We start from the raw sequence: 12,938 nt of genomic DNA on the forward strand, positions 1-12,938 counted from the left end.
ACTATAGTAATTACTGTAGTATTTACAGTTAACTATAGTATAAATACTGCAGTGAAAGAAAACTGTAGTATATACTATAGTAATTAATGTAGTATTTTTGCAGATTGTAGTATACGGTAGTATTTACTGTAGTGTTTTTGCAGACTTTAGTATACTGTAGTAATTACTGTAGTGTTTTGCGGACATTATTGTTGTATTTACTATAGTGTTTTTGTTTTAATATCTTTGACATAGAAGTGGAGGCTTTCACAGTGTGTAGTATAGTATTCTACAGTATACTACTGAATTCTATTGTAAACTGTAATAATTTTACATGTGGGTTATCTCTCCTATCTAATATCTGACCCAGTTTACAAGAGGGGTCTTTAAAGGTGGGATTGACAGTGTGATACAGAAACACTACTAACACCTAGTGAACGACAGGCTACAAAGACATCAACAAACACAACTCTGGACCACCAGGTCTCCATTTCCTGACTAGCGCTTTCAGTGGAATATGATGAAACTGTTTTTGGCTGCATAGAAGGACATGCTATGTGGGAGGCAAGCTTAACAGTGATCAAGAGGACACGGGCTTGGCAAAACCTACAGATAGTACACAGACTATGCTAGCCTGATAGTAGACTATGCCAGCCTGATAGTAGACTATGCCAGCCTGATAGTAGACTATACTAGCCTGATAGTAGACTATGCCAGCCTGATAGTAGACTATGCCAGCCTGATAGTAGACTATGCCAGCCTGATAGTAGACTATGCTAGCCTGATAGTAGACTATGCTAGCCTGATAGTAGACTATGCTAGCCTGATAGTAGACTATGCTAGCCTGATAGTAGACTATGCCAGCCTGATAGTAGACTATGCTAGCCTGATAGTAGACTATGCTAGCCTGATAGTAGACTATGCCAGCCTGATAGTAGACTATGCTAGCCTGATAGTAGACTATGCTAGCCTGATAGTAGACTATGCCAGCCTGATAGTAGACTATGCCAGCCTGATAGTAGACTATGCTAGCCTGATAGTAGACTATGCCAGGTAGCCGGGGGATATCTGTTCCAATGAGACACCGTGCTGCATTCTTTTACATTACAACTCAATTCCACAGCGTACACGGTCCGGACTTGTTGATTCACTGCTGATTTTTGGAAACATTCAGAAATTAGATTAAAGAAGATCAAGTCATCAATCGTCCATTCTAACCCTGTCTGTCTACCCCTCCTTAAATCCTGTACAAGAAGAAGGGGAGTGGTCACCATAGAGATGAATATAGTCTCTACAGATAATGTCTATGGCGGCTTATTTTCTTTTATATGTAAATCCCAATACAACCAAAATGCTCTCAACCCTACAATATTGGGAATGCAGCTGACAGACACCACAAAACATCAGATGCATGGCAGGTTTCATCACTTGTTTTGTTTCACTCAGTGTGCATCCCAAATGGCACCCTGTTTCCTTTATAGTGCACTACTTTTGACCATGGCCACTATAAAAGGAATAGGGTGCCATTTGGGACACAGACTCAGTGTTCCAGTGAATAATACATATCACAGACAGGTGATGGTTTGGGAAGGGTTGGTGCTGCCAGTGCCAACACTTTTAAATGGTTCAAGCTGGCACCACAGAGCAATGTTATCCCAGTGATGACAGACAAGTCAAAGTGAACAAAGTGCACAGGAGCATTTTTTGGTTTTCATTTGCATAGTTGTTTCACACATGGCAGTTACAGTGTCAATAACTTTTTGGTAAGGTGATTTCAACATGATCCTATTGTTGTATAATATACATACATACAGTACATATTGTACAGAACCATCATATACATATTGTAATTCATAAAATTGTATACTCAATGTTGTAAAGATTGCTAGTTTATGTCAGACTCGACTGTTAACTCAGTACAGTAGGCTAGTTTCCAAATTCCTCATTCATTAGTAGTCGAACTACATACTCAATTGTGAGAAGAGACAGAGCACCACAGTCATTGCATCTGAAATTAGGAATGCATAATCATCACGTTCTCATAAAGGTTAGGTCCATCGTCCACACCAGCCACCACTCCTTCATTGGCGATGACTTCACTCAGACTAACAGCGTCCATTACAAATCCAGCTGGCCCGATTGTTCGATAACCACTATCAGTCTGCATCCCAGGGTCGCCGTTCTCTCGCCTTACCCCTGACCTTTCACCCCTAACCTCTGACCCAGCGACCTCTGGCACGCTTTTCAAAATGGAGGACAGGGGCCTCGTGGGCGTAACGGTGGCAGGGGTGTCCTCTGGTGGGGGTTGAGTGTTAGTGCCAGCGTCAGTGTTTCCCATGACAGCAGGGGAGCTATGGTGGGCGTGCTGTTTCCTCCTACTGGGTTTTCTCATAGATACGCCTTCCCCTACAGCACCCTCCACCCCCGAGGGTGGGGGAGCCCCCTGCTCCCACACACTGGCCCTAGTCCCCAGCTTCCTCCTGGGGGGCTTGGTGATCCCCTCCGCCCCCGGGCTCTTCCCCTTGGGCTTAGTTCCCACCTCCTGGTCTTTGTGTCTCTGGAGGCTGCCTAGCCTGCGTAGCATGGCCTGTACTGGGCCCTCCAAGCTGGGGAGCTCTAGTTTAGACAGGGGCCTCCCCACCCCCGCCTTCCCCACTGTCACATACACTGTGGTCACTTTGTCCATCTCTGCCTGCTGGCCATCGGATGTGGACCCTGGTGTTTGCCTTCCCTTTCTGGGAACAGCAGCGTTGGATATGGTGCGTCCTACCACTGCTCCAGGCACCTGCAGGGTAGACATGGCTCGGGTCGGGGTAGCTGTCCACCTGTCCACATCGGGGTCCCCTGCTTCACCACTGGATTCTGGGTCTTCCAATGGTCCAGTCCCACCTCCACACCCATCCACCCCCACCTCCGTCTCTTCCCCCTCTGAGGCATTCCCTCCCTGGGCCTGGAGGGCTGACAGCATCAGGACCCCCCAGGGGGACTTGTGTTTGGTGCGGGGGACCCCGGGTGTCAAATCTTGGGCAGAGCCTCGGCGCTCCTTGGGACTGAACCTCGGATGAGATGAGATTGTACTTTATTAATCCACAAGGGTAATTTTTTTGACATTCACTCAACATTAAAAACAATCACAAAAAGAGAATTGAAGTGCTGCGTAGTGTGGTGTGTTGTGTGTAGTGCCCAATGTCCTCATCAAGATGACTACGACCTGCTGGTGTTACCTGGTGCCTTCGGCGAAGGAGACGGAGGGGCATTTGGACTTGGCGTTGCTGGAGGTGCGGGGGATGCCAAAGGGGAGGGACATGTCTTCTGCACTAATACTGAAGGCAGAGGGGTCGGGGAACATGTTACACTTAGAACTCATCTCGTGCTGGAACTCCTGGAACTCACCGCCCGCCACTGCAGGGATGTCTGAGGGAGGAAGAGCGGGGGAATGGAGGGACAGGGAGAGAGAGAAAAAATGGAGTCAATCAAAACACAAAGGGTTGAACACACACACACACACACACACACACACTGATTACCTTCTCTGGGGGGGACACAGTAGAGCACCTCTCCGGTCTCCTCATCACTGTCGAAGAAGGATCCCTCCGTCACCCAGCCTGAGGAGGGAGGCTCTATGAAGCTGTGGTTGAACGTCAGCTCAGGGTCGTGGTGTGACACTGGAGAGAGAAGCATTTATTATTTTTATTATTGTCATAATATTGTAATACGTATAGTATGGACACCAGTCCCTTTTCCAAGCGCATGGATAAACATTTTCAGAGCATCTAAGTACTGGAGTTTCTTCCTTACATAGATACAGACATATGACATGATCTCTAGTGTGATATTGTACTGACCTGTGACTCTGGGTAGCCCAGAGGACCAGACAGAGATACAGGGTACAGCAGAGCTCACGTTGGCCAGGACGTTATACACATGATGCTTCATACGGACAGAGGTACCACCGTCACCCACTGCTACCCTGTAGGACCAGAGCAAGGTCAGAGGAACACACACACACACACCTGTCTTTGTCATCAGAATTATATACACACACACACCTGTCTTTGTCATCAGAATTATATACACACACACACCTGTCTTTGTCATCAGAATTATATACACACACACACCTGTCTTTGTCATCAGAATTATATACACACACACACCTGTCTTTGTCATCAGAATTATATACACACACACACCTGTCTTTGTCATCAGAATCATACACACACACACACCTGTCTTTGTCATCAGAATCATACACACACACACACCTGTCTTTGTCATCAGAATTATATACACACACACACCTGTCTTTGCCGTCAGTAGGTCCTCCACAGCAGCAGCAGCAGCAGACCAGACCCAGCAGCACCAAGAGCAGAGGGACCAGGAGACCAGTGATCAGAGCCCTGTGACCACCTGACACCACACACACGCACACACACAAACAAATGTGATTCAACCTCACATATTCCTTCTTGAGGAAAAACTCATATTTTAATCCATAGGCCCATCTACTATTACTTAGGCCCATCTACTATTACTATTCATTATCTATACATTATCCACCAATTAGCGCTGTATCCAATAGGAGGAGTACATACTGTATGGACACGCCCCCGTTGCTGGGTGACAGGCAGTTCCCTCTCCACAGTCACAGACAGAGGAACAGTTAAAGCCATACAGCTGATCTGGACAGGTGATGTTACAACTGGGGACACAACAGAGAGAAACCTGTTAGTGACAGCGAGATACACAATCCCAGCAAGATGTCTAAATCAGACATTATTGGATTGGAGAAAGGTAGTTATTTGAAGCATTGTTTCACATCACTTCAAGGAAGAGGGTAAGGAAGGATGCATTTTAAGAGTATTCAAACAGAACCTCTGCTTTCGCAGTACTCTCACCTCCGTCCCTGGAACCCAGGCCCACAGACACAACTTCCTGTCACGTGATCACAGTGGCCATGGAAACAGGGGCTGCACAGGGAGCGGCAGGCATCCCCGAATGTACTGTTAGAGCACGGCTCGTCACACCTGCAGACATACAGAGTGGCCAGATAACAGAGAGACAACAAAACTATCAGCACTAGAAGAAAACACTGAACCTTTTCAGTATCATTGACACATGCATGTCTGGGAAGTGGAATTACTGTAAAAACTCTCAGATACGTTTCACTGGTAGTTAGCCATCAAACACACACACACACACACCTGGGTTTGGTCCATCCTGGGTCACATCGTGAACACGCCCCCGTCCTGGGGTCACATGGTTCACCGTTCCTGCAGCGTGGGCATGCCTCCTGGCAGTGGTTTCCATGGTAACCATGCGGGCACAGACGGTCACAGTGTGTGCCATTCCACCCAGGCTCACAGGCCGTACAGACACCATCAACCACAGAGCACGACTGGCCTCCTTCACAGTGGCCACAGCTACATAGGAGGGGAGAGAGAGACATCCACAGCAAATGACAAGGCTGTACCATCAAAACATCAGTGCAATATCCAAAAACACTCTCTTACCTCAGTTTACAGCCACTGCCATACTCCCCAGGTCCACACGGTTGGTTACAGAAGGCTCCCTTGTACCCAGGCTGACATACACACTCCCCGCTGACGGCATTACACTCGCTGTGCTCCAGGTCACAGTTACAGCGGCGGTCACACGTCGGACTCCACCACCCGTTCTGGCATTCGCACGCCCCCGTCTTCTGTTGGCAGGATGATGTGTAGCAGCTACATCGAAGACTGCACTTCTGACCCCAGTAACCCGGGGCACACTGACACCTGCCAACAAACCTTTTTTAAGAAAACATATATTTCTATTGTGTTGTAGCTATTGTGTTAAAATATGTGTGTACACTGTCCTTTTAATTATTAAATTACAGGCTAAATTGTATCAAGTGATTCAGATTTTAGCTAACTAATGCCTCCCATTGTAAATAAACCCATTCTCTCTCACCTGCCGGTCAGTGGGTCGCAGGTGGAGGTGCCTGGGTAGCACTGGCACTGCTTGGTACAGGTGGGTGTCCACCAGCCCTCGTCGCAGGTGCAGTTGCCGTGTACGGGGTGGCAGTGTCCATGACGGCCACATTTGCAGGTGTTCTGGCAGAGTGGCCCCCAGCGGTTGGAGAGGCACGTACACTTGCCCGTGATCGGGTCACAGCGCCCGTGAGGGTGGCACTTGCACAGCTCACGGCAGTCCGGTGCCCAGAACTCTGGAGGGCAGCCTGAAGAGGGAGACAGGCTGTAATACTTCAGTAGTTTCCACTTAATTACAATGTTCTTATCCTTTTATTCCTGCAATGTAAAGCTGCTATATTGACTCTTGTTGTGTTCAAAATATATTGTTTGAGTAACACAGCCTATGTAACTTAAACGCCAGAGTTGATTTGACTTACGTGTCTTGCAGTGGGCTCCATAGTAGCCAGGCCGACAGCGACAGATGCCCGGGTATACACACACCTCATCCTGCTGACAGGCCTGTTCACCATCACACACAGCTGGAGTCATAAACAACAGACAGTGCTGAATTATACAATACTACCTAAACAAGACAAAAAGCCTGTTCTTATGTGCCCTGGATGTTTTTTTACTGTCAGCTGATACTCATGTAAAGTACACTCCTCTCCCCTAAACTGATACTCACGTAAAGTACACTCCTCTCCCCTAAACTGATACTCATGTAAAGTACACTCCTCTCCCCTAAACTGATACTCATGTAAAGTACACTCCTCTCCCCTAAACTGATACTCATGTAAAGTACACTCCTCTCCCCTAAACTGATACTCATGTTAAGTACACTCCTCTCCCTAAACTGATACTCATGTTAAGTACACTCCTCTCCCTAAACTGATACTCATGTAAAGTACACTCCTCTCCCCTAAACTGATACTCATGTAAAGTACACTCCTCTCCCCTAAACTGATACTCATGTTAAGTACACTCCTCTCCCCTAAACTGATACTCATGTAAAGTACACTCCTCTCCCCTAAACTGATACTCATGTAAAGTACACTCCTCTCCCCTAAACTGATACTCATGTAAAGTACACTCCTCTCCCCTAAACTGATACTCATGTTAAGTACACTCCTCTCCCCTAAACTGATACTCATGTAAAGTACACTCCTCTCCCCTAAACTGATACTCATGTTAAGTACACTCCTCTCCCCTAAACTGATACTCATGTTAAGTACACTCCTCTCCCCTAAACTGATACTCATGTAAAGTACACTCCTCTCCCTAAACTGATACTCATGTTAAGTACACTCCTCTCCCCTAAACTGATACTCATGTTAAGTACACTCCTCTCCCCTAAACTGATACTCATGTAAAGTACACTCCTCTCCCTAAACTGATACTCATGTTAAGTACACTCCTCTCCCCTAAACTGATACTCATGTTAAGTACACTCCTCTCCCCTAAACTGATACTCATGTAAAGTACACTCCTCTCCCCTAAACTGATACTCATGTTAAGTACACTCCTCTCCCCTAAACTGATACTCATGTTAAGTACACTCCTCTCCCCTAAACTGATACTCATGTAAAGTACACTCCTCTCCCCTAAACTGATACTCACGTAAAGTACACTCCTCTCCCCTAAACTGATACTCACGTAAAGTACACTCCTCTCCCCTAAACTGATACTCACGTAAAGTACACTCCTCCTGTAAAGTCAAATCAAAATCAAATCAAATCAAATGTTATTTGTCACATACACATGGTTAGCAGATGTTAATGCGAGTGTAGCGAAATGCTTGTGCTTCTAGTTCCGACAATGCAGTAATAACCAACAAGTAATCTAACTAACAATTCCAAAAATACTGTCTTATACACAGTGTAAGGGGATAAAGAATATGTACATAAAGATATATGAATGAGTGATGGTACGGAGCAGCATAGGCAAGATACAGTAGATGGTATTGAGTACAGTATATACATATGAGATGAGTATGTAAACAAAGTGGCATAGTTAAAGTGGCTAGTGATACATGTATTACATAAGGATGCAGTAGATGATATAGAGTACAGTATATACGTATGCATATGAGATGAATAATGTAGGGTATGTAACATTATATAAGGTAGCATTGTTTAAAGTGGCTAGTGATATATTTTACATCATTTCCCATCAATTCCCATTATTAAAGTGGCTGGAGTTGAGTCAGTGTCAGTGTCAGTGTGTTGGCAGCAGCCACTCAATGTTAGTGGTGGCTGTTTAACAGTCTGATGGCCTTGAGATAGAAGCTGTTTTTCAGTCTCTCGGTCCCAGCTTTGATGCACCTGTACTGACCTCGCCTTCTGGATGATAGCGGGGTGAACAGGCAGTGGCCCGGGTGGTTGATGTCCTTGATGATCTTTATGGCCTTCCTGTAACATCGGGTGGTGTAGGTGTCCTGGAGGGCAGGTAGTTTGCCCCCGGTGATGCGTTGTGCAGACCTCACTACCCTCTGGAGAGCCTTACGGTTGTGGGCGGAGCAGTTGCCGTACCAGGCGGTGATACAGCCCGCCAGAATGCTCTCGATTGTGCATCTGTAGAAGTTTGTGAGTGCTTTTGGTGACAAGCCAAATTTCTTCAGCCTCCTGAGGTTGAAGAGGCGCTGCTGCGCCTTCTTCACGATGCTGTCTGTGTGAGTGGACCAATTCAGTTTGTCTGTGATGTGTATGCCGAGGAACTTAAAACTTGCTACCCTCTCCACTACTGTTCCATCGATGTGGATAGGGGGGTGTTCCCTCTGCTGTTTCCTGAAGTTCACAATCATCTCCTTAGTTTTGTTGATGTTGAGTGTGAGGTTATTTTCCTGACACCACACTCCGAGGGCCCTCACCTCCTCCCTGTAGGCCGTCTCGTCGTTGTTGGTAATCAAGCCTACCACTGTTGTGTCGTCCGCAAACTTGATGATTGAGTTGGAGGCGTGCGTGGCCACGCAGTCGTGGGTGAACAGGGAGTACAGGAGAGGGCTCAGAACGCACCCTTGTGGGGCCCCAGTGTTGAGGATCAGCGGGGTGGAGATGTTGTTGCCTACCCTCACCGCCTGGGGGCGGCCCGTCAGGAAGTCCAGTACCCAGTTGCACAGGGCGGGGTCGAGACCCAGGGTCTCGAGCTTGATGACGAGCTTGGAGGGTACTATGGTGTTGAATGCCGAGCTGTAGTCGATGAACAGCATTCTCACATAGGTATTCCTCTTGTCCAGATGGGTTAGGGCAGTGTGGTTGAGATTGCATCGTCTGTGGACCTATTTGGGCAGTAAGCAAATTGGAGTGGGTCTAGGGTGTCAGGTAGGGTGGAGGTGATATGGTCCTTGACTAGTCTCTCAAAGCACTTCATGATGACGGAAGTGAGTGCTACGGGGCGGTAGTCGTTTAGCTCAGTTACCTTAGCTTTCTTGGGAACAGGAACAATGGTGGCCCTCTTGAAGCATGTGGGAACAGCAGACTGGTATAGGGATTGATTGAATATGTCCGTAAACACACCGGCCAGCTGGTCTGCGCATGCTCTGAGGGCGCGGCTGGGGATGCCGTCTGGGCCTGCAGCCTTGCGAGGGTTAACACGTTTAAATGTCTTACTCACCTCGGCTGCAGTGAAGGAGAGTCCGCATGTTTTCGTCGCAGGCCGTGTCAGTGGCACTGTATTGTCCTCAAAGCGGGCAAAAAAGTTATTTAGTCTGCCTGGGAGCAAGACATCCTGGGCCGTGACGGGGCTGGTTTTCTTTTTGTAATCCGTGATTGACTGTAGACCCTGCCACATACCTCTTGTGTCTGAGCCGTTGAATTGAGATTCTACTTTGTCTCTGTACTGACGCTTAGCTTGTTTGATAGCCTTGCGGAGGGAATAGCTGCACTGTTTGTATTCGGTCATGTTACCAGTCACCTTGCCCTGATTAAAAGCAGTGGTTCGCGCTTTCAGTTTCACGCGAATGCTGCCATCAACTCTTCTCCCCTAAAATGATACTCACGTAAAGTACACTCCTCTCCCCTAAACTGATACTCATGTAAAGTACACTCCTCTCCCCTAAACTGATACTCATGTAAAGTACACTCCTCTCCCCTAAACTGATACTCATGTAAAGTACACTCCTCTCCCCTAAACTGATACTCACGTAAAGTACACTCCTCTCCCCTGAACTGATACTCACGTAAAGTACACTCCTCTCCCCTAAACTGATACTCATGTAAAGTACACTCCTCTCCCCTAAACTGATACTCACGTAAAGTACACTCCACTCCCCTAAACTGATACTCGTGTAAAGTACACTCCTCTCCCCTAAACTGATACTCACGTAAAGTACACTCCTCTCCCCTAAACTGATACTCATGTAAAGTACACTCCTCTCCCCTAAACTGATACTCATGTAAAGTACACTCCTCTCCCCTAAAATGATACTCATGTAAAGTACACTCCTCTCCCCTAAAATGATACTCATGTAAAGTACACTCCTCTCCCCTAAAATGATACTCACGTAAAGTACACTCCTCTCTCTGTTGTCTCCATCCAGTGCAACAGACAAGAGTGGAAGGATTCCTGTTTGAGAAGGGTAAACAAAATACATACTGTAAAGCATAGTAGGAAGTTTCTTGATGGGACTTTATACTGTGTTTTTTTCATGAAATAATGGAAGATTACAATTCTGAAGATAATGAGAATGTTTCATAAAGCAAGGATATATGTCTGGATAGAAAAGGCAGAAAACTAAAGTGTGAGAGTGTAATGTAGTCATCACCTGGGGTCCTGGCAGACGTTTCTCCCTGAGGGAGCCAGTCTCTGAGGGGAGGAGAGGGAACAGCAGAGCAGTAGTCCTAGACCCGTCAGAAACTGGCCCATGTCCACCCCACAACCAGGTACCAGCCTACAATAGGTCTCTGGGAAATGATGTAAATATATCACTAGCCACTTTAAACAATGCTACCTTATATAATGTTACTTACCCTACATTATTCATCTCATATGCATACGTATATACTGTACTCTACATCATCGACTGCATCCTTATGTAATACATGTATCACTAGCCACTTTAACTATGCCACTTTGTTTACTTTGTCTACATACTCATCTCATATGTATATACTGTACTCGATACCATCTACTGTATGCTGCTCTGTACCATCACTCACTCATATATCCTTATGTACATATTCTTTATCCCCTTACACTGTGTATAAGACAGTAGTTTTAGAATGGTTAGTTAGATTACTTGTTGGTTATCACTGCATTGTCGGAACTAGAAGCACAAGCATTTCGCTACACTCGCATTAACATCTGCTAACCATGTGTATGTGACAAATAAAATTTGATTTGATTTGATTTAGAACGTGTCCAACTCACAGGAAAATCCCTTTCTCCTTTTCTTCTCTTTCGGTCACTCTTCTCTTCCCAAGTCCAGAAGAGGACAATGGAAAATGAAGTCTTCTCTCTCTTTCTCAATTATGTTTCTCTCTCGCTCCCTGCACTCTGTCTGTCTCCCGCCACTCTCTCGTTCTAACTTTATTTTCCCTAGTCCAGCTCTGTGGTCTTGTAGGCCAATGGAAGGCAGTCTTTCTCTTTATGTTTCTCTCTCCCTGCCTCTATCTGTCTTTCTCCCCAGCCAGCTCTCTTCAGTCATTAGTCTTGTAGTCGTATGCCCAGCCTGACTGAGCAGTCCAAACCCGTCCGTTTCCTCTCCCTCTTTCCTGGGGAAGTTAGAGCCACTTCCTCCCATTCAATCTGCCTCAGTAAGGCTTTTTTAAGACATCACCACATACTGAGAGATTATGGAAAGAGGTGAGTAGCATATTTAGATGTGTTTGTGTACTGTACATATGACTTCCACACAAGAACACACACTCACTCACCTTGTTGTAAAGAAAAGCCTAACTGTCCATCCTAGATCAGAAGTGGGATGTTTTCTTGGCAAATGGATGTATGTTGACAGCCCAACTCACATGCTCCCACAATACACACTTCTGATTTAAATTCAGATATTTATTTGGTTTTTGTAGCTCAGAGGCTTCTCCGTTTAAAAATAGTCATGCTTACAAAAATAACATGTACATACAGTTTGTAGGAAAATACGTCATTCAACACAATCACCAGCAGCATTCATTTAGAATGTCAGAAAACGACGTCAGAGTCAGATGTCTGAGTACCGATAAGTTATGGTAGTGGGCAGGGGAAGCCATTGTTGTAGGTGTGTGTTTCTGTCTGTGTTTGTTTAACGACATGGTCAGATGGAAGGATAGTGACGGCACACACACACACACATTTACCCCCAAGGAAACACACATTTCCTCTGTAAGTGCAGCAACTAACTTACAGGGGTTGGTGCCCCAGTGAACGAATGCACGCACGCACGCACGCACACACACACACACACACACACACACACACACACACAGAGACAGGTGTGCACACGCACACTTGGCAGCCACATGCATAACAACCAACCCCAATGCTCAATTCATGGTCCTAGGGAAGACATGGTTGAACTCACAACAGGACTCTATCAAAAATGTAAGATGAGCTGATGGTTAAGAATATAAAGTCTAATCAATAAATGACTGTTACTCTGTGGCAATACATTCAGGCTCAGAAGTAACACACAGTATACTTTACTGCAAAACGTTTCCTATAACTCACACCATGTCCAAGACAGCGACAGATTGTAAGAATTACAGCAACCACAAAGCACACCAAAAACACCCACACTAGGTAAAATGTTAAACACATGGAAGTCCACCATGGTTGTTAATAGTTAGAATGCCCTCTGTGGAACAAACGTGTTCCTGCAATGACTAATGATTGCTGCGTTCAAAATATATCTTGGTATCTTTGGCTAAAAATATTTGTTAAAATATCTCAATACAAATTTGCTTCAGAGATTCAACAGAGATTTGTTGTAGATGGTTACATACCATACACATCACTATAATGTTGAATACAAATACTAAAACAATTACAAAAGCATTATCCATTAAAAAAAGTCCCTCT

At 45.7% G+C, this 12,938-nt stretch overlaps 1 protein-coding gene across 3 annotated transcripts; it reads right to left on the bottom strand.

The window, feature by feature from the left end:
• Window positions 1-1,677: 1,677 nt before the first annotated feature.
• Window positions 1,678-11,588, bottom strand: LOC115136817 (scavenger receptor class F member 1-like). Of its 3 annotated transcripts, none has more exons than XM_029672633.2 (14): window positions 11,298-11,588; window positions 10,693-10,831; window positions 10,432-10,493; window positions 6,371-6,472; window positions 5,932-6,199; window positions 5,493-5,768; window positions 5,184-5,402; window positions 4,878-5,006; window positions 4,575-4,681; window positions 4,281-4,389; window positions 3,825-3,949; window positions 3,507-3,644; window positions 3,204-3,393; window positions 1,678-3,029 (listed from the first exon to the last, which is right to left on the bottom strand). In XM_029672633.2, exons 2-14 carry the CDS (start codon window positions 10,791-10,793, stop codon window positions 1,994-1,996), a joined length of 2,862 nt encoding a protein of 953 aa, XP_029528493.2. In that variant the 5' UTR covers window positions 10,794-10,831; window positions 11,298-11,588; the 3' UTR covers window positions 1,678-1,993. The 3 variants fall into 3 exon arrangements, with proteins under 3 accessions (XP_029528493.2, XP_029528492.2, XP_029528494.2); XM_029672632.2 differs by having other exon boundaries at window positions 1,678-3,035; XM_029672634.2 differs by having other exon boundaries at window positions 1,678-3,035; window positions 5,493-5,756; window positions 11,298-11,587.
• Between the last annotated feature and the right edge of the window lie 1,350 nt (window positions 11,589-12,938).

Source organism: Oncorhynchus nerka, linkage group LG11 (genome assembly GCF_034236695.1).
Source record: "Oncorhynchus nerka isolate Pitt River linkage group LG11, Oner_Uvic_2.0, whole genome shotgun sequence".
In the NCBI taxonomy this organism is placed as follows: domain Eukaryota; kingdom Metazoa; phylum Chordata; class Actinopteri; order Salmoniformes; family Salmonidae; genus Oncorhynchus; species Oncorhynchus nerka.

Bases quoted from the DNA above. Each gene is read 5' to 3' on its own strand.
- LOC115136817 (XM_029672632.2), bottom strand. From the start codon at position 10,793: ATGGGCCAGTTTCTGACGGGTCTAGGACTACTGCTCTGCTGTTCCCTC. The intron at 4,682-4,877 runs GTGAGAGTACTG...TTGTGTCCCCAG, and splicing joins CCTGGGTTCCAGGGACGGAG to TTGTAACATCACCTGTCCAG. The intron at 3,036-3,203 runs GTAACACCAGCA...ATCTCATCCGAG, and splicing joins TCCTTCGCCGAAGGCACCAG to GTTCAGTCCCAAGGAGCGCC.